The sequence below is a fragment of the Ahaetulla prasina genome, chromosome 5 (genome assembly GCF_028640845.1).
Source record: "Ahaetulla prasina isolate Xishuangbanna chromosome 5, ASM2864084v1, whole genome shotgun sequence".
Lineage (NCBI taxonomy): Eukaryota > Metazoa > Chordata > Lepidosauria > Squamata > Colubridae > Ahaetulla > Ahaetulla prasina.
Genome location: NC_080543.1, coordinates 4,453,029 through 4,475,072, shown reverse-complemented (window position 1 = coordinate 4,475,072; position 22,044 = coordinate 4,453,029). Strand labels below are relative to the sequence as shown.

The 22,044-nt window shown below is 43.6% G+C and overlaps 2 protein-coding genes across 2 annotated transcripts in view; both read left to right on the top strand.

The window, feature by feature from the left end:
• CAPN5 (calpain 5) overlaps positions 1–22,044 on the top strand; it is a 98,252-nt gene that overhangs the window by 52,116 nt on the left and 24,092 nt on the right. Inside the window, exon 3 of the mRNA XM_058186655.1 lies at positions 1,344–1,475. Within this exon, the coding sequence (XP_058042638.1) occupies positions 1,344–1,475 (132 nt within the window). The remainder of the gene's footprint in view (positions 1–1,343; positions 1,476–22,044) is intronic.
• On the top strand, positions 11,574–12,657 carry OMP (olfactory marker protein). The gene has a single exon (XM_058186656.1). It carries the CDS (start codon positions 11,953–11,955, stop codon positions 12,433–12,435), a length of 483 nt encoding a protein of 160 aa, XP_058042639.1. The 5' UTR covers positions 11,574–11,952; the 3' UTR covers positions 12,436–12,657.

Here is a 22,044-nt window from a genome sequence, read left to right as displayed (position 1 = left end):
ACAGAGTTGGACAGCGATGAGGCTGAGGAAGAACATGGGCCAGTCCTGGAGGCTAGGGAAGACCCGGATGAGGGCTCTGCGTCAGAGGCTGAGATGGGGCCAGGGCCATCGGGGAGTGAGGTGCAGACTCCAGAGCCTCCAGAAGCTGACAGTAGTGAGGCAGAGGAACAGGAGGAGCCTGTTCCTAATGCACTCATCAGAAGAGCTGCCAGAAGGCAAGAGCAGCTGAAGCAAAGAGGACGACTCGGGAGTAGGGCCGAGAGATGATTGGCCCCTCCCATAAGGCTTAAAAGACCAGCAACAGCATTTGGGCTCTTTACCGGAAAACAATGTTGATAGCTTCGTCTTGTTGCATTTGTTTCGTATCAGTGTCTTCTGAACTTTTGCCAAGAAAGGCCTTTGGCAGTTTGCCTAATTGGACCAAGGTTGGTGATAGGACTGAGGAATTTGTGTTGGGAGGAATTTGCTTTAATTTAGTTGGACGACGCTGAGAATGAAGTAATTTTTTTAAAATTTATTTACATTTATATCCCGCCCTTCTCCGAAGACTCAGGGCGGCTTACAGTGTGTAAGGCAATAGTCTCATTCTATTTGTATATTTACAAAGTCAACTTATTGCCCCCCCAACAATCTGGGTCCTCATTTTACCTACCTTATAAAGGATGGAAGGCTGAGTCAACCTTGGACCTGGTGGGACTAGAACCTGCAGTAATTGCAGGCAGCTGTGTTTTAATAACAGGCTTCTTACAGCCTGAGCCACACTGCGGTCACCTCATGCAGTTGTTCAGTTTCAAAGAGTGTATAAGAATAATATATGATTTCTATGAAAGATAAAAATCTCATGTTGCAAAGAAAAATGGCTGCATTCACTCTGAAGCAACGTATAAGGTGTCTGAACTGATGTCTTGATTAATGCCTATCTTGTAGGATGCAAGTGAACAAAAATCAGAAATGGAAAAAATAAAGCAGAAAATAGCCCAAGAAGTAGTAAAAATTTAAGAAAGAAAAAAAATAATTGAGGAAGAATTGAAAGCTTTCCGAATAAAGTTTGTTTGTTTTTACACTGACTGAGTTTCCTACTACCTACTTGGGCCTGGGTCACAACAGCTGTTGGGAGAGAGTGTTCAAATTTGAGAGAGGACTTTTATGTTTCCATAAACCAGAACAAAATCCCAGCACAAAGTTCTAGCCAGCAAATAAATCCATAAGGCTTCTTTTCCCAGGTTCACGTACCAAAGATGAAGATTGGGACAGAAACAGCCTAAGAACGTCTTGAACTTCTGCGTCCACATTTTCCCTCCTGGCCTTCACCAACAAACCTGCTTTGTCTCTCTCCCTTGCAGGACATCTGTGAGGACCCCCATCTCTTTGTGGATGGAATCAGCTCCCATGACTTACATCAGGGGCAGGTGGGCAACTGCTGGTTCGTGGCTGCCTGCTCAGCGTTGGCATCCAGGGAGGCCCTATGGCAGAAGGTAACCATTTTGGAAATTGTCAGAAAAAAAAATATGATCTTGTTTGCTTCCAATGGCTGTGTTGACACAATCTACAGTAGTGGCCAAAATTGTGGAAACCTTTTGGGGAAAGTGTATTTTTGAGGTTTGATGGCTAATAACACCACTTTTTGGGGGGGAGTTTCAAGATACTCATATTCCACTGTTGGAATGACCTGGGAATAGCCCAGACCTTCACCCATTTGAAAATCTAGGAGCTGACTAAAGAAACTGGTTAGTCAGAAGCGACCCAGCAATAAAACCCAGTTAATAGAAGCCATCATTCAATCTTGGTTTCACATTAGAACAGCTGCAGAACTCAAAGACTTGGTTCACTCCATGGGAAGACCTTGTAAGGCTGTGATTCAAGCTAAAGGTTACCCAACTAAGGATTAATTGACATGGGGATAATTTTTGTATATCTCGTTTTTTCTATGGTGATCATTTTTGTTTATCTCGTTTTTTCTACGTGTTTCACTTTTCTTCTTTATACAGTAACTGCTATTCTAATAGCAAATCCTTCACAAAAGTTATTGCATGACATTCTTGATTAAATTATCTTTCCATTAATATATAATTTTATGGTACTACTCCCCCCCCAAAAAAAGTGGTGTTAATAGCCAGTTTTAGAAAATACACTTTCCCCAAAAGGTTTCCACAATTTTGGCCACTATTGTACTTAGCTGTCGTGTGAAATGGGTTTGTAACAGCGCGTCCTCGACTTATTTATTTATTTATTTATTTATTTATTTATTTATTTATTTATTTATTTATTTATTTATTTTGTCGCAACAGTATATATAAGCATAAGCATGAAAGGAACTATATAATATATAAGCATATATATAAATAATTGCTACCAACCTGCCTTCCATTGAGGACCTGTATACTGCACGAATCAAGAAGAGGGCCGTGAAAATATTTGCAGATCCCTCGCATCCTGGACATAAACTGTTTCAACTCCTACCCTCAAAACGACGCTATAGAGCACTGCACACCAGAACAACTAGACACAAGAACAGATTTTTCCCGAAGGCCATCACTCTGCTAAACAAATAATTCCCTCAACACTGTCAGACTATTTACTGAATCTGCACTACTATTAATCGTTTCATAGTTCCCATCACCAATCTCTTTCCACTTATGACTGTATGACTATAACTTGTTGCTGGCAATCCTTATGATTTATATTGATATATTGACCATCAATTGTGTTGTAAGTGTTGTACCTTGATGAAGGTGTCTTTTCTTTTATGTACACTGAGAGCCTATGCACCAAGACAAATTCCTTGTGTGTCCAATCACACTTGGCCAATAAAATTCTATTCTATTCTATTCTATTCTATTCTATTCTATTCTATTCTATTCTATTCTATTCTATTCTATTCTATTCTATAAGCATAAGTATGCAATAACCATATCAATTGAATACAATGAAAGGAAACAATAGGACAGGAACGGTAGGCACGTTTGTTTGCTCTTATGCACAAACGACCACCATTATTAAATCCTATTTCATTAAAAATTAAATCTTACCACCACAGTTGAGCCCAGAATCTCTGTGGCTAAGCGAGACGGTTGTTATGTGAGCTTTATCCCATTTTGCAACCTTTCTTGCCACCGTGGTTAACCGAATCGCTGCAATGGTTAAGTTAGTCACATGGTTATTGAAGGGAATCTGGCTTCTCCATTGACTTTGCTTGTTCAGAAGGTCAACAAAAGGACATTGCAACTGTCATAAATGTGACTCGGTTGCCAAGTGTCTAAATTTTGATTGCGTGCAGATACTGCAACGGTCGTAAGTGTGGGAAAACAGCCGTGTCACTTTTTTCAGTGATGTCGTAATGTCGAACAGTCGGTAAATAAACTGTTGTAAGTCAAGGACTCCCTCCACTTTATAAGCAACTCAAGGTGGCAAATATTCCTAATATTCCTTCCTTCCTCCTCCTCTTCCCCACCCCCAACAACAACCCTGTGAGGTGGGTTGGGCTGAGAGAGAGGAACTGGTTTAGGATCAATGTGATGCAAACAAAAAACTGCAGGTATATTTTATTCTGGTATGCACGTTCTCTAATATCTATAGATTTAGAATAGAATAGAATAGAATTTTGTATTGGCCAAGTGTGATTGGACACACAAGGAATTTGTCTTGGTGCATAAGCTCTCAGTGTACATAAAAGAAATAGAATAGAATAGAATAGAATAGAATAGAATAGAATAGAATAGAATAGAATTTTTCATTGGCCAAGCGTGATTGGACACACAAGGAATTTGTCTTGGTGCATATGCTCTCAGTGTACATAAAAGAAAAGATACCTTCATCAAGGTACAACATTTACAACACAATTGATGATCAATATATCAATATAAATCATAAGGATTGCCAGCAACAAGTTATAGTCATACAGTCATAAGTAGAAAGAGATTGGTGATGGGAACTACGAGACGATTAATAGTAGTGCAGATTCAGTAAATAGTTTGACAGTGTTGAGGGAATTATTTGTTTAGCAGAGTGATGGCCTTCGGGAAAAAACTGTTCTTGTGTCTAGTTGTTCTGGTGTGCAGTGCTCTATAGCGTCGTTTTGAGGGTAGGAGTTGAAACCGTTTATGTCCAGGATGCGAGGGATCTGCAAATATTTTCATGGCCCTCTTCTTGATTCGTGCAGTATACAGGTCCTCCATGGAAGGCAGGTTGGTAGCAATTATTTTTTCTGCAGTTCAATTTGCAAGCAATTTCTCCCCTTGGGATGCAATTTCATACTCCTTTTCCAATTGGGAAACTGGTTGGAAAAAAGATGGATAAATTAGTTGTATTGTATTTTGCAAGTCAGTTGAGCATAATACACAGGAGAGAAAAATTCGCTTTTACTTTATTGTATTCCCTTCCTTACCTGGAGGGAGGTGTCTCCCTCTAGTGGGCGCTTGGTGAAATTCTACCTCTTCAAAAGACGGTACCGTTTGTGCTTCTAAATATATCGATATACAGGTAGTAGTCCTTGACTTAGGACCGCAATTTATGTTGCTACGAAAGACAGTGGTTAGTTAAGTGAGTTGCGCTCTGTTTCGTGACCTTTCTCGCCGCAGTTGTTAAGTGAGTCACTGCAGTTGTTAAGACAGTATCACGGTTGTTAAGTGAATCAATGGCTTCCCCATTGATTTTGCTTGCCAGAAGGTCGCAAAAGGAGATTGGGGACACTGCAACCGTCATAAATATGAGTCAGTTGCCAAGCATCCGAATTTTGATCACCGTAGCGATGCTCCAACGGTCATAAGGGTGAAAAATGGTCACAAGCCACTTTTTTTAGTGCCGTCGTAAGTTTGAACAGTCACTAAAAGAATGGTTGTAAATCGAGGACCCAGATTGTTGGGGGCAAGAGGCTGACTCTGGAAACCGCTTCAGAGAGGGCTATAAAGTGAGGTCATCAGTGGTTTCGGGGTGAGTTATCATCTGTACGCTGATGATACTCAGCTGTACTTTTCCACCCCGGACCACCCCAATGAAGCTATCGAAGTGCTGTCCCGGTGCCTGGAGGCCGTACGGGTCTGGATGGGGAGAAACAGGCTCAAGCTCAATCCCTCCAAGACGGAGTGGCTGTGGATGCCGGCACCCCAGTACAGTCAGCTGCAGCCGCGGCTGACTGTTGGGGGCGAGTTATTGGCCCCAACGGAGAGGGTGCGCAACTTGGGCGTCCTCCTGGATGGGCGGCTGTCGTTTGATGATCATTTGGCGGCCGTCTCCAGGAGGGCCTTCCACCAAGTACGCTTGGTGCGCCAGTTGCGCCCCTTTCTTGACCGGGATGCCTTATGCACGGTCACTCATGCCCTTGTCACTTCCCGCTTGGACTATTGCAATGCTCTCTACATGGGGCTGCCCTTGAAGTGCACCCGGAGGCTGCAGCTAGTTCAGAATGCAGCTGCGCGGGTAATAGTGGGAGCGACTCGTTGCTCCCATGTAACACCAATCCTGCGCAGCTTGCACTGGCTTCCTGTGGTCTTTTGGGTGCGCTTCAAGATTTTGGTTACCACCTTTAAAGCGCTCCATGGCTTAGGACCCGGGTACTTACGGGACCGCCTGCTGTTACCTTTTGCCTCCCACCGACCCATACGCTCACACAGAGAGGGACTTCTCAGGGTGCCGTCCGCCAAGCAATGCCGGCTGGCGGCCCCCAGGGGAAGAGCCTTTTCTGTGGGAGCTCCCACGCTCTGGAATGAACTTCCCCCCCCCCCCGTCAAGTGCCTGATCTTCGGACCTTCCGCCGTGAGCTGAAAACGCACTTATTTATTCAAGCGGGACTGGATTGATATTTTATTGGGGTATTTATGTCTTATGATTTTAAATGGTTTTAAAATTTTGGCCATGTATAATATTTCTTTTTAATTTCTTTTTAATGTTTATACATTGTATTTTTACTAGGCTGTACACTGCCCTGAGTCCTTCGGGAGAAGGGCGGTATAAAAATTGAAATAAATAAATAAATAAATAAATAAATAAATAAATAAATAAATAAATAAATAAATAAATAAATAAAGCACTGTGAAGCAGTATATACAGGTAATCCTTGATTTACGACCCCAATTGAGTCCAAAATGTTTGTGGTTAAGTGAGACCTTTGTTCAGTCAGCTTTGCCCCCGTTTTACGACCTTCCTTGCCGCAGTTGTTTTTTAAGTGAATGGCTGCAGTCGATAAGCGAATCACACGGCTGTTGAGTGAACGTGGCTTCCCCCGTTGGCTTTGCTTGTCAGAAGGGGGTCACGTGACTCACTACCACCACCACAGCGACCGTCATAAATATGAGTAAGTTGCCGAGCCTCTGAATTTTGATCCTGGGTCCATGGGGCTACTGCAATGGTCGTTAAGTGTGAAGAAAGTTCGTAAGTCACTTCTGTGCTGTCCTAACAAATCCTTACAACTGTTGTTGTGTCTTGCCCGCCCTCAGAGCAGCCGGGGCCTTCTTACCTGCTCCCGAACACTGAGGAATGTATGCCTCCCGGCCCAAGTCCTGGCTCCATGCCCAGACAGGCTGAAGAAGAAGGAGCACCTCCCGGCCCCAGCCCTGGCTCCATGCCCAGGCAAACGGAGCAGCTAGACCCCTCCCCCTCCTCCACAGCATGTGAGCCTGAGGAAAGTTTACTTCCAACAGCTGCTGATTGGAGTGACCCTCGCATCAGAAGACTGGATAGGCGGAGGCAACAGAAGGAAGGGAGGGGCAGGCCTGGATAAGTGCTGAGTCATAGAGCCACACCCCATGGCCTATATAAAGGATCTACTTTCTGGCAGTCTCTGAGTCAGGCAAAGTCGAACTTATCTTGCTGAAGTCACTTTCTGGTCTCCTGCCTGCTCTGAGGACTTTGCTAGGACTTTGGACAGAGCTGCAGAGGCAAGCCTGATTCGGATTTCCCTGACCCGGCCGTCAGCGGAGGAGTGGGACACGACAACTGTCCTTTTCAGGGCCGTTATAAGTTTGGACAGTCATTAAACGAACGGTTGTAATTTGAGGATTACCTGTACCTGTATTTCGTTTCAGAGAGACACACATACACACAACTGACTTCCTCAAGCCTCCCTCTGTGTCCTGTGGGATGTTACTGAAGCCTAGGAGGAAGGCTCACTAGAGTCTTATTATTATTTGAGATTTCTTCCTTTCTGGACTCCCAAATCGCTCCCGGCTTGTTTGCTCAACGCTGATTTTTCCGTCGTGGCCTTTTGTGCCGAAAGGAGTTTGAACTTTCTCCTTGTGCTCGTCGCCCTGACAGGAAAAGCTTGCAGAATATTTACGAATACGGATGCATTAGAAACGGACGGTTAGAACAGGAAGTCCTCGACTTACAACCGTCCGTTTAGTGACCGTTCAAAGCTACGACGGCATTTAAAAAAAAAAAAAGACGGATGACCATTTGTCACACTTAACCACCCTTTGCGGCCTCCCCACGGTCACGTGATCAAAATTCGGACCCTGGGCAATTTGACTCATATTTATGACGGTCACAGTGTCGCGACGTGATCTCCTCCTGCCAAATTCTGACGAGCAAAATCGATGGGGGAAGCCGGATTCATTTAACAATTGTGATACTGTCTTAACAACTGCAGTGACTTAACTTAACACCTGCGGTGATTCGCTTACCGATTGGTGGCAAGAATAGTCGTAAGGTGGGGCAAATCCCACTTAACAACCGTCTGGCTTAGCGACAGAAATCTTCGGCACAATTGTGGTCGTAAGTCGAGGACTTCTGTATTTCGAGATACTGGTATGATTTGCTTAAATGCAGAGAGAGGTTGTTGACTTATTGCTGGACTTAAAAGGAAATTGGAGGCCCTCTTCGTTCTAAATTGGTTGTATTTTGTGGTCACTTTTAATTTGTTTTTCTCTTTTTAGGTTAGTTTGAATTTTAACGTTTGCCTTTGAAATTGGATAAAGATATTAAAGTGGAGAAAAAACAGCTTGGAATTCTCACACTAGTCCTGTAGACATATCTGAATTCTCTGTACAGCCCCGAATAACACAAAAGCGTGAAATAATTTTATCAGCTGAACAAGCGCTAAAAAAAAGCCCACATGTCTTAAAGTTGCTGAACTTGAGAAATGTATTATTATTTATTATTTATTATTCAAATTTCTAGACCGCCCTATCTCCCGAAGGAGAGGACAGCCTTATAAAACATAAAATATAAAATAAATACATGTTAAAACAACATTTAAAAAAAACTTATTCCATTAGGCCAAATTTAAAACTATAGTTAAAAGTACAAAACCCCGTTTAAAATTAATTTAAGAAATACTACTTTATTTTTTTTTTTATTTTTTTTTTGCATTTATATCCCGCCCTTTTCCGAAGACTCAGGGCGGCTTACACTGTGTTAAGCAATAGTCTTCATCCATTTGTATATTATATACAAAGTCAACTTTTATTGCCCCCAACAATCTGGATCCTCATTTTACCTACCTTATAAAGGATGGAAGGCTGAGTCAACCTGGGGCCTGGTGGGACTTGAACCTGCAATATTGCAAGCAGTTGCTGTTAATAATAATAGGCTGCATTAGCCCTCGACTTACGACCACAACTTAGCCCAGCATTCCCACTGCTAAGCAAGAGACTTGTTGAGTGAGTTTTGCCCCATTTTATGACCGTTCTTGCCACGGTTGCTAAGTGAATCACTGCGGTTGTTAAGTTAAGCAACACGGTTCTTAAGCGAATCTGGCTTCCCCATTGACACTGCTTGTCAGAAGGCCCTAAAAGGATATCATAGGACCCTGGGACACTGCAACCGTCATAAATATGAGCCAGTTGCCAAGCATCCAAATTTTGATCGCATGACTTAGGGGGATGCAACGGTCGTAAGTGGGAGGACGGGTTTCAAGTCACTTTTTTTCAGTGACGTCATTTCAAACGGTCACTAAATGAATGGTTGCAAATCGAGGGCTACTTGGGATCAAAACAATCATAAATAACCAAATTTCAGAGCTTCCAGGTTTCCTAAATGTCAGGGAAGGTTGATTATTATTATTATTATTTTTATTTCATTTTGTCACAACAGTATACACAAACATTGTCATAAATAAAACAACATATCTTGAAGAAAATATATATGTATATATATATATATATATATATATATATATATATATAAGTAAAAAAATATGCATCAGCTATATTAATTTGATATATAATGAAGGGAACAATAGGACAGGAACGGTAGGCACTTTTGTGCTCTTATGCACGCCCCTTATAGCCCTCTTAGGAATGGGGTGAGGTCAGTAGTAGACAGTTTTTGGTTGAAGATTTTGGGATTTTGAGTAGAGACTATGGAGTCAGGTAATGAGTTCCAAGCATGAACAACTCTGTTACAGAAGTCATATTTTCTGCAATCAAGTTTGAAGCGGTTGACATTAAGCTTGAATCTATTTTTTGCTCTTGTAATATTGCGATTGAAGCTGAAGTAGTCTTTTACAGGAAGGATGTTGCAATAATGATTCTGTGTGTTAAACACAGGTCATGTCGAAGTCGACGGAGTTGTAAGTTTTCTAATCCCAGGATTTCAAGTCTGTCGGCATAAGGTATTTTGTTGTTTTCGGAGGAGCGGAGAACTCTTCTAGTAAAATATTTCTGGACTCATTCTATTGTATTTATGTCAGATGCCACCAAGCTGGCCACTGACTAGCTGGAACCGCAACATCCATTGTGTCCAGTGCAACTTAGAATGCGTTGTTGTGCTGCTACAGCTGTGTTGCAATCCTCCATTCGACGCCATAGCCTAGGTCTCCAGTGAACCTCCTAATGAATGGAATTGGAAGGTGGATGACACGAGGGATTGTCCTCTTTCCATGATCACATTCTCCGTGGGCTGTGTCACATGCCCTCCATTCATGAGCTCCTTAACCAGATTAACAAAGGAATAAGAGTCGGAAGGGACCTTGTAGGTCATCTAGTCCAACCCCCTGCTCAAGCAGGAGACCCGACACCATTTCTGACAGATGGCAGTCTAGTCTCTTCTTGAAAGCTTCCACTGATGAAGCTCCTACAACTTCTGAAGGCAACTTCCGTTCCATCGGTTGATTGTTCTCACTGTCAGAAAATTCCTCCTTATTTCCAGGTTGAATCTCTCCTTGATCAGTTTCCATCCGTTATTCCTTTTCTGGCCTTCAGGTGCTTTGGAAAATAGCTTGACCCCCTTCCTCCTCTCTGTGGCAGCCCCTCAAATATTGGAAGATGCTCTCCTGTCTCCCCGGGTCCTTCTCTTCCTTAGACTAGCCAGGCCCAGTTCCTGCAACCGTTCATCGTATGTTTTAGCCTCCAGTCAGAGAACCGAGTTCTGCTTTTCCTAAGGGAAGGTTTAGAACACAGAATAATAGAGTTGGAAGGGACCTTGGAGGTCTTCTAGTCCAACCCCCTGCTCAAGCAGAGCCATGGATCAAAGCATCCAATCCTGACCCCTCATTTTAGCAAAGTCGAAAGCGTTTTGCCAGCTACCGGTCAAATCCCTGAGTGGAATTGCAAGTGTTTTGTTTTCTGTAAACCATCTTTAAATCCTGAAAGAATCTGAAACCTTTGGCAGACTTCCTAAATTGAATCACCATTAGGAAAAAAAGGTTTGCAATTAACCCTTATAAAAAGCCTTCTTCAATATCTCTTCTTTCCCTCCGCCCTTTGACCATAAAGTTGAATTTTAGCCCATCTTGAGAATGCTGTTCAGTTGGACGGTTGAGACTCTAGAAAAAAAGTGCAGAGAAGAGCAACCAGGATGAATAGAGGACTGGAGGATAAAACATACTAAGAACAGTTGCAGGAATTGGGTATGTCTAGTTTAATGAAAAGGAAGACTAGGGGTGACATGATAGCAGCCTTCCAATATTTAAGGGGTGCCACAGAGAAGAACGGGGGTCAAACCTATTCTGCAAAGCACCTGAAGGTAGGACAAGAAGCAATGGATGGAAACTAATCAAGGAGAGAAGGCCACACCTAGAATCCTGCATCCAGTTTTGGTCACCACACTATAAAAAAAGATGTTGAGACTCTAGAAAGAGTGCAGAGAAGAGCAACAAAGATGATGAGGGGACTGGAGGCTAAAACATACAAAGAACGGTTGCAGGAACTGGGCCTGGCTAGTCTATTGAAGAGAAGGACCAGGGGAGACAGGAGAGCATCTTTCCAATATTTGAATGGCTGCCACAGAGAGGAGGAAAGGGGTCAAGCTATTTTGCAAAGCTCCAGAAGGCCAGAAAAGGAATAATGGATGGAAACTGATCAAGGAGAGATTCAACCTGGAAATAAGGAGGAATTTTCTGACAGTGAGAACAATCAACGGATGGAACGGAAGTTGTCTTCGGAAGTTGTGGGAGCTTCATCCCTGGAGGCTTTCAAGAAGAGACCGGACTGCCATCTGTCAGAAATGGTGTCGGGTCTCCTCCTTGGGCGGGGGGTTGGACTAGATGACCTACAAGGTCCCATCCGACTCTGTTAATCCGTATCTGTAGAAGCAACTGAGAACTAAGGAGGAATTTCCTGATAGAGAGAACAATTAAATCCGTGAAACGGCTTGTCTCCAGAAATGCTTCCATCACTGGAGGCTTTTAATAAGAGACTGGGCAGGTATTTATCCAGAATGGTCGAGGGTCTCCTGCTTCAGCAGGGGGTTGGACTAGAAGGCCTCCAAGGTCCCTTCCAACTCTGTTATTCTGTTAAACGTGTTCTTGCTTGGGAATGGTTGTTAAGGCAGCTAATATCAAGAGACTTAGCTCGGGGGGAGGATCGTACCATCGATGATCATGTCCCTCCCTGGAAAATGAGATGCCCAGAGGAAAAGCCCTCGGGTTCCCTGCTTCCCCAGGCCAGGTTGCTTAGCATCACTTGGGTACCAGCAAGCGAGCGAAGACACAGCAGGAAGTTTCCTTTTGCCTGCCAAGGCACCTCTGTCACTCGTTCAAACCCTGCAGAATCTCCCCGTAACTCATAAAGAAGAATTATGAGTTCCGAGGCAGCCGAATTGGAGCTGCATTTGGTCCAAGATGTCCAGCTGACCGAGGTGATGAGGATTCGAGTGACGACCCTCCGGCAGAAGAACGAGAAGGCTCAAGACGGCGAGAAGCTCCTTCAAGCCAACGAATTCATCTTCCGCCTGGATTTCTCCCGTCAACACGGCCTCCGTTTCCTGAACTGGAAAGTCGTCCTGGACCAGCCGGGTAAGGCCACCATTATCGGGACCTCTCAACACTGGACGCCGGATTTGACCAACCTCATGAGAAGGCAGCTCTTGGATCCGGTGGGCGTGTTTTGGAAGAAGCCGGACGCGCCCGACGTGGTACATTGCAACGAAGCCGATGCCCTGGAGTTTGGAGAAAGATTGGCGGAGCTAGCCAAAATCCGGAAAGTGATGTATTTCTTGGTGGCCTTCAGCGACGGTCTCGAGCCAGCTCACCTGAAATGCTCCGTCATATTCAAAGTCTGAATTCTGGTCCCACTACGTCTCCTCGATGGCTTTTCCGCCCCCCTCAAATAATCTTCTTTTTGTTTTGGGCTCTGCAGCTCCAACCGTGACTTTAGTTTTGAAACCAGATGCACTTTTGAAATGCAGAATTGACGTTGACCTTCCTCGACCTTCAGCCTGACCTTAGATCCGGGTCTAAGGAGGACTTAAGAAATACCACCTTCCCTTCGCTAGGCTGGGAAATCTGCTGTTGGAAACGTTGAAGACTTTTCTCCAGAAGTTTTTTTTCATTTTTAAAAATTCAGTGTATAGGTCCATCCATTTCACTATCGCCTCTCCAAACAGGAACCGAGCTGGCTGGCGCAGAAGGCATCTTCGAAAATTTGGAGCGTTTCCCCATCACACTCAAGACCTCCAGAAAAGGGGATTAGGCCCCCATGGAGTGTCTCGGAAGCCTACCTAGCAGGGCTGGGTGTGAAAAAAAACAGCCATATATCTTAATATTCCTTCGATCCGATTTATTGCAATGCTTTGCACGCTGCTCAAAATGCTTCTCATTGCCTAAATCCAGGCTCTTGATAATTTTAAACGTTTTTTTTCTTTCAAAGTAAGCCCTAAATTTCATGGAAGCTGCGAAAAACGTTGACTTTTCTTCATCAAAAGTTCTCCTAACTTATTTTATGTTCTCCAGCACTACAACCTACCATCAATTAGAGGCACATTAAGCACGACAAGTATTAAACAGATGTCCTCTTTTGCAAAATTGAAACATTTTTCTAAACTGGGACCTGAAGACCAGAGATAGCAGCGTGACTTTCTGGTAGATCCGTAGCTAGATTTGGATCCGAACTTCAGGATCTCGAGATCACTTCCATCCCCTCGCTGGCTTTTCCAGGAAAATAAAAGGTTTGCCACCACCCGAAACGAGCGCCTTGCTACACGGCGGATTAAATTCCTTTAAATGAAAAGCAGTGCGTTTTTTCCCCTTTGTGCAAATCTGAGGTTTGAAAGAAGCTTTTCAAACTTTTTCTGCTCGATTGACGGAGGTCGAATGAAAAGCTGAACACGGCATTTTTTTGCTTGATCGGAGAAATCTTTTTTTTTTTTTTTTGCTTGGAGGCACCCAAAATTGGCTGGTTTGCTTGAGGCGCTTCGAATGCAGAATAGAGAATAAAGAGAGCTGGAAGGGATTTTGGATGCCTTCTAGTTTTATTAATCACGTCAAGTATTAGTACTGCTCTATAAAGCCTTAATAAGACCCCACTTGGAATACTGGATCCAGTTCTGGTCCCCAAATATATATATTTGACACGAGGAATGACACCAGACCCACACTCACGAGGTCCACACAGGATGTCACCACCACACATCCACCCAGAAAGCAGACCCAAACCCACACTGATCAGGAAGCACGACCAAGGACCAGAAGCCAGACCGCAGCTGCAACATTAGCCATTTCAAACCCCTCCAATCCATACATACAGCAGACAGACACCCACTATGAAGATGTAGCACGACCACAAACATGAAGCCAAACAACAGCAATGCAGCTCACCAGCTCAAATCCCCCTGCAACTCACATTAATCTGAGCACAACCAAGCCCCCACCCAAACAGGACACACCCCAGCCAATCAGAGCACAAAAAAACCCATCCAATCAGAGCACAGCCAAGCTCCCACCCAATCAGTTCAAACCCCCACTAGCAGTTAAAAAGGAAGAAACAGCTGCAATCACACATTGCTCCCAGAAGCACGAAGCTGAAGCCTGAAGATGATGAATGAGACTTCGTCGAAACGTTGCCAAGACACTTCCAATTTTACGCGGGAGAAAACCCGAATAACCAAAGACCTACCTACATATATATATATATATATATATATATATATATATATATATATATATATATATATATATATATATATATATATATATATATATATATATAGTGCAACCAAGAGCAACTAGGACAGTTGCAGGAATTGGGGTATGTCTAGTTTAATGAAATGAAGGATTAGGGGTAATGTGAGGACATTATTCCAATATTTGAAGGGCTGCCACGAAGAAGAGGGGGGGTCAACCTATTTTCCAGAGCATCAGAAGGCAAGACAAGAATCGATGGATGGAAACTGATCAAGGAGAGAAGCAACCTGGAATTAAGGAGAAACTTCCTGGCAGTGAGGACAATTAACCAGCGGAACAGCTTGCCACCAGAAGTTGCGGATGTTCCATCACTGAGTTTTTTAAAGAAGAGATTGCATAGCCACTTGTCTGGAATGGTATGGGATCTCCTGCTTGAGCAGGGGGTTGGACTAGAAGACCTCCAAGGTCCCTTCCAGCTCTATTCTGATTGATTGATTGATAGTTCAATCCCCTGTGAGGTCATGTTCTTTTTTTCTTTTTTTTTCTTTTTGTCCCTCTGAATTTGGCCAAGTGCTTAAGACTTTTGATGGCTCATTCCTTCTCACCAAAACTATGGGAATCCCTTCCAGGCGGGGAGAATCACGAAGCGGAATCGAACGCCGGAATCCGTTGGGAGTTGTTTTTGTGGGACTTTGAGGGGTTTCCTCCTTAGGAGCGAGTTCTCCAGCCTTAGAACTGATGATGTTGCCTCGTTGGGTCATGAAACGTCTTGCAAGAAAACCATCAGGCTGAGACCGCCAAGGACTCCGGGTCTCTCGGTCAGCAGGGTGTTAACGAGACCGAAAGAGAGGTGTTGTGTTCTCCTTGTGCGCTGAGATTGTGGCTGCGGGAATAAGCCTGTTGTTTCTGAATCGCAGCGGGGAAGAGAGTATCTTAAAATCCTCTCTTAATGCCTCTGAAGAATCCAGGGATAATTTCTTCCTGCTCTGTAGCCCCTATCTAGGTTGAATCTTGGCAGTTGCCCTGTATTAGATCCTTCCTTCCTTCCTTCCTTCCTTCCTTCCTTCCTTCCTTCCTTCCTTCCTTCCTTCCTTCCTTCCTTCCTTCCTTCCTTCCTTTCCTCTCTCCCTCCCTTATTCTTTCCTTCCTTTCCTCCCTGCCTCTTTCCCTCGCTCTCTGCCATCTCCTTCCTTCCTTCTTTCTTTCCTTCCTTCCTTCCTTCCCTCCTTCCCTGACTCTTTTTTCTTTCTTCCTTTTTTCTTCCTTCCTTTATTTTCCTTCTCTTTCTCCTTCCTTCCTTCCTTCCTTCCTTCCTTCTTTCCGTCTCTTTTTCTTTCTTTTTTCTTCCTTCCTTCCTTTCCTGTCTCTCTTCTTCCTTCCTTCCTTCCTTCCTTCCTTCCTTCCTTCCTTCCTTCCTCCTCCCTCCCTCCCTCCTCCCTCCCTCCTCCCTCCCTTTCTTTCATTTTTCCTCCTCCTCCCTCTCTGCCATCTTCCTTTCTCCTTCCTTCCTTCTTTCCTCCTCCCTCCTTCCTCCCTCCCTCCCTCCCTTCTTCTTTCCTTCCTTTCCTCCCTGCCTCTTTCCCTCCCTCTCTGCCATCTCCTTCCTTTCCTCCCTCCTTCTTTCTTCCTTTCCTTCCTCCGTCTTTCCCTCCCTCTCTGCCATCTCCTTCCTTCCTTCTTTCTTCTTTCTTTCTTTCTTTCTTTCTTTCTTTTTCTTTTTTTCTTTCCCTCCCTCCCTCCCTCCCTCGCATGGTGCTAGACCTGAGAAGCTCCTGTAGATGCTATTCCAAAAACGGACTTTTTCAAGAGACGAAGCAATGTCTCCCTTAGGAGAAAAGTCAAGCTTGAAAGCGTGGGAGATTTTGGTGTTGGAGCGGCGAGGGAAGTTTTTGTTTAAATGCAAGCTGCTGTGGCTTTTTTAGAACAGGGGTCTCCAACCTTGGTCCCTTTAAGACCTGTGGACTTCAACTCCCAGAGTTCCTCAGCCAGCTTTGGAACACTGGGAGTTGAAGTCCACAAGTCTTAAAAGAGCCAAGTTTGCAGACCCCTGCGCTAGCCAATATATTCCCTATATTTCTATCTTTGTTCCACGTGGCCAGAGGGGGGAAAAAAAAAACCCAAGGTCGTCTCTAGCAAGATTAACACATGCAGTACAAGGTAATCCTCGACTTACGATCAGAATTGATCCCAACATTTCGGTTGTTAAGTGAATTTTGCCCCATTTTACGGCTTTTCTTGCCACGGTTGTTAAGTGAATCACTGACGTTCTTAAGTTTGTCACACTTAATATTGTTAAGTGAATCTGAGCTTCCCCCCCCCCTTGACTTTGCTGATCAGAAGGTCGCATAAGGGGATCACGTGACCCTGGGACATTGCGACCGTCATAAATATGAATCAGATCCCAGGTTCTGAGTTTCGGTTCTGAATTTTGATCACATGATCGTGCAGATGGTACAACAGTCATTAGCGTGAAAAACGGTCATAAATCCCTTTTCTCAATCCCGTCGTAACTTCGGTCACTAAATGAACTGTTGTAAGTCGAGGACTACTTGTAAATGCATGGCGTTTTAAACTAGGGATCCTTGCCTTCAGCTCACGATGTTGGGTTTTCTGCGTTCACTTTCCTTTAAAGATGTTTTATTGCAATTTTTAATTTAAAAAAATCGGGTAAAACAGAACTAAGAAAAAGCTTTAAAAAACCACAGACACATTTTTGAAAAGTAATCTGCAGATGCCTTAGGAGATAAGATAATTTAGTATAAATATTAAAAGTATTAGATTTATTACTATAATAATAAAAAAAATAAAATAGAAAACAATCCTCTCAAGAATGAATATATTAATCAGCTGCATGTGTCTCTGTCATATATATATATAGTGGAAGTGTCTTGGTGACGTTTTGAAGTCTCATTCGTCATCTTCAGGCTTCAGCTTTGCTCCCAGAAGCACGAAGCTGAAGCCTGAAGATGACGAATGAGACTTCGTCGAAATGTCGCCAAGACACTTCCAATTTTACGCGGGAGAAAACCCGAATAACCAAAGACCTACATACAAACACCCGCGAAAACCTCAGAAAACAAATATATATATATATATATATCTCAGGGGCTGCCACAAAGAAGAGGGAGTCGGGCTGTTCTCCAAAGCACCTGAGGGTAGAACAAGAAGCAATGGGTGGAAACTGATCAAAGAAAGAAGCAACTTAGAATTAAGGAGAAATTTCCTGACAGTTAGAACAATTAATAAGTGGAACGACTTGCCTGCAGAAGTTGTGAATGCTCCAACACTGGAAATTTTTAAGAAAATGTTGGATAACCATCTGACTGAGATGGTGTAGGGTTTCCTGCCTGGGCAGGGGGTTGGACTAGAAGGCCTCCAAGGTCCCTTCCAACTCTGTTGTTATGTTATGTTATGTTATGTTATGTTTTATATATATATATATGTGTGTATGTATGTATGAAAAATATCAAATTAGCCATAACAATGATATATTCTTGTACAATATTATAAAACGAATCTATACCAAAGGAAAACATGGTGTCATATTTTGATTGGTAGAAAAAAAAATAGCCTTTTTGATAATGGATAAATTACAGGGAGTCCTCGACTTAGGACCACAATTGTACCCAACTTTTCTATTGCTAAGCAAAACAATTGTTGAATGTTGCCCCATTTTACAACCTTTCTTAAGTGAGTCACATGTTTGTTAAGTGAATCTGGCGTCCCTATTTGACTTTGCTTGTCAAGGGGTCGCAAAACGGGACCCCGGGACCCCGGGAGACTGCAACCGTCATAAATATGAGTCGGTTGCCGAGTGTCTGAATTTTGATCACATGATACGGGGATGTTGCAACGGTCGTAAATGTGAAAAATTCAATGATAAGTCACTTTTTTCAGTGCTGTTGCAACTTTGAACAGTCACTAAATGAACTGTTGTAAGTCAAGGACTACCTTTAAAGATTTCTTCAGTCCTTGTCTTAACAGCCGAAGTGAGATTTCCTCGGTTACAATCTTAAACTCTCTTCCTGGGTCATAACAAAGTCACAGTCTTCTCTTTAATGTAAGAGGTTCTTTTCTTCTGGAGCTGGAAAATAAAAATTGGTAATGACTACTTGTACTCTTCAAGTGTACTTACTTCCCACTGTACAAAAAGCACTCTAATTAATAAAAACAGGAAAAAAGATACATATTTCTGAGTTGTGTTTCATTGCCGTGTTCGAGTGATGGTGCGTTGTGGCCCGGCCCCTCCAGCAGCCCGACTCAGAAGAGAAGGAGGGGCCGCGGGAGTCAGGGTCAGCATCAAGGCAACTTGAGAGCTCCGAGGGGGAAGAGGGAAGGGAGCTGGCACAGAGAGAGAGAGAGAGAGAGAGACAGAGGCAGAGCCTGGACCATCCGTCAGCCCCCAGGTCTAGAGGTGGCTGATGAGGAAGAGGAGGAACAGCTGGATCCAGTGCCTGATGCGTGGATGCATAGAAGGCAGAGGAGAGGAGAACAGTGGAAATCTATAGGCCGGTCCTTGGGACGGAAGAACCACCGCTGCTAGCGAAGCCCCACCCTAGCTCTGGGGATAAAAGGCAGAGGGCGGAGATGAATAGATGTGTGCAAATATAGTTTATTTATGGATGCAAAATATATTAGCAATAGCAGTAGCCCTTAGACTTATTGTGATGACCCGGGGTGTGACACAAAGGCAACACAGCCAGAGAACCAATATGAGTCCATTTATTATCACCAACTGTGCCCCCCAATGTCCCTTTCAACTCTCCGGCCTGGAGAGAAAGCTTTTCCACCAACCTGTAATAGTCTTTGGCTGATAATACTTCAGCCCCAAACGTTGTGTAAGTTGCAGAAAACTTCCAGCTAAAAATCCAACAAGGCAAGACCAGGGAATTAATCTGGCGGGGCAAGCAAAATAAGGAATTCCAGAAGTGAAGTAGCACGGCGGTAAATCAAACCCGTTGGGAGGATGCCAGAAACTAAGATAAACACCAAACGAACTCAACGTTTGTTCCCGACAACCGCCCCTCCCATTTGCCTCTCCTTTTAAACTCCATCAGCAGCTGTGCCTTGTAAAGAGGATCTGGTCTCTTTCCTCCCTCGTAAGCCACGCAACCCACCCACGTTGCTGTCTTCTCCGTTCCTCCCTGCGCTGCCTAGGATGAGGAGGGGGTGGGCCTTGGTCTTTGTCTGAACCCCTTCTCCCTTGTTCTACCTCTCCCCTGCTCTGCCCAGCCTGACTTTGCCCTTCCCCAGTTTCTTCCACAGCCAACAGATCCACACTCTCACTCTCTGTCAGCCGTTCCTCTTCCCCTTCGGATTCAGACTCCAACGGGGGGAAATGACACTTATATACCGCTTCCCAGTCTGGGTCCTCATTTTACCCACCTTGGAAGGATGGAAGGATGAGTCAATCTTGAGCCTGGTGAGATTCGAACTGCCAAACTGCTGGCAGTCAGCAGTCAGCAGAAGGAGCCTGCAGTACTGCACTCTAACCACTGCGCCACCTTGGCTAGATAGAGAGAGAGAGAGAGAGAGAGATGAGAGAGAGAGAGAGAAGATAGATAGATGATAGATAGGTAGGTAGACAGACAAACAGACAGACAGAGCGAAAGAAAGAAAGAATGAGAATGAACGAGAGAATTAGAAAGAAAGAATGAGAATGAACAAGAGAATTAGAGATAAAGAGAATGAGAGCGAAACAATGAGAGAATGAGAAAGAGAAAGAATGAGAGAGGGGGGGGAGAGAGAATGATTAATATATTAAAATATATTAAACTATACCTAACCTTAACTAGTAGGCTTGGTGAAGGTTTATCATGGATGTTAAAATTCTGATTTCTTAAAAAAAAAAAATCCCAATTTTTATTTACTTTTTTCATCAGGCACCACAGGAATGGAGAAGGTAAAAATTAATTATTCCACAAATCATTCTAAGAGGGTTTTCTTTTCCGCCTCTATCAAAAGGACAAACCGTATCGGCTTTTTTTTTTTTTTAAACGGGAGAAAAAGCCTTTTGAAATTTATTCCCTGTTTGCCCCTATTTATTGTGACAGCTTTTAAGCGAAAAGAGATCAGCGTGAATATTAATAGTGATATATATTTTTTTTTATGGATCGCTCTGTTCCACTGAGTGGTTTCCATATTTCTTCCTTTAAATGGTGTCAGTGGCTAATGGATTTTTAAAAAGGGGAATTTGGACAGATTGTCCTGGTTTTTTTCCAGCCACGAAAAAGGATTAAAATATTTGTGCGTTTCCTTTCAATTCAACTTGAAAAGAAAATACTGAGGGCTGCGGTCAAGGGTTGGGATTGAAAAATTTCAGTAACCGGTGTGCTGCTCGGTTGCTGGGTGGGTGTGGCCATGGGGGCGTGGCCTATTCAGCCTCCTGCACCACGGCGGGGGGGGGGGCATTTTCGCCCTCCCCAGGCTCCGGAGGCTTTCTTTGAGTCTCCGGGGGGGGGGGCAAAAACAGCCTCCCCTGGGCACTGGAAGCCCTCGAGGCCGGAAATGAGTCTGTTTGAGCACTATGAATGAGGACTAGAATTTTAATTTTAAATTTAGTTTTAATGGGGTTTTATCATTTTAATTGTAATTTTAAATTTTGGCCTATTTAAATAAGTTTTTTTAATTAGTGTTTTATCTTGTATTATATTTGTATTTTTATCGGGCTGTAAACCGCCCTGAGTCCTTCGGGAGATAGGGCGGTATAAAAATTTGATTAAATAAATAAATAAATGTTTCCGGACTTCCAGTACTTCCAATAGGCCTGGTTTTTGCCCTCTTCAGGCTCTGGAGGCTTTCCTAGAGCCTCCAAGAGGGCAAAAATGGCCTCCCCCAGGCACCGGAGACCCTCCAGAGGCCAGAAATGGGCCCGTTTCCAAACTTCCGGTACTTCCATTTTTCGCCTTCCCAGAGCCGCCTCCGCGCATGCCTTGCATTTACCTGGTATCTAAAACTGGCCGGGTAGAGACTCCTGGGAGGGGCGGGGCGAGGCGAGGTCAGCCAGTCCTTGGAACAACCGGTTCGGCGAGCCAGATTAAAATTAACATGCGGTTCGCCCGAACCGGTCTGAACCAGGTGAATCCCACCCCTGAGTTGTAACTGGATTCAAACAGCACATTCATTAATTACAGGAAGTTGTCAACTTACGACCGCAATTGAGACCAAACTTTCCATCGCTAAGCGAGACAGTTGTTCAGTGAGTTTTGTGTCCCATTTTACGACCTTTCTTGCCACAGCTGTTAAGTGAATCACCGCAGCTGTTATGTTAATAACATGGTTAAGTGAATATGGCTTGTTAGAAGGTCGCAAAGGGGATCACCTGACCCCAGAACGCTGCAACCGTCATAAATATGAGTCATTTGCTGAGCGTCTGAATTTTGATCGCGTGACCACAGTGATGCTGCAAGGATTGTAAGTGTGAAAAACGATCCTGGGGCGCTTGTAACTTCGAACGGTCACTAAATGAACTGTTATAAGTCGAGGACTACCTTGCGTTGTTGTCATTGTTTTAATTTTTATTTATACATTTTTCTGGGTTAGGATTGTCTGGGTCAATTTACTTATACATAATAATAGTAATAATAATATTATTTACTTATATATAGTGGTATTCTTCCAACTTCTAATTTCTACGTTTATTATTTAATCATTGGTAAAAACAAATCCCACGTTTAAAATATCTTCTTTATCCTTTATCTTTAATGTTAACCTATCCATTTCCGCACAATCTAATATTTTTTTAAATTACATTTTCATCTGTAGGAATT

What these genes read in the sequence shown, in the direction of transcription:
- OMP (XM_058186656.1), top strand. Translation starts at nt 11,953, where the DNA reads ATGAGTTCCGAGGCAGCCGAATTGGAGCTGCATTTGGTCCAAGATGTC.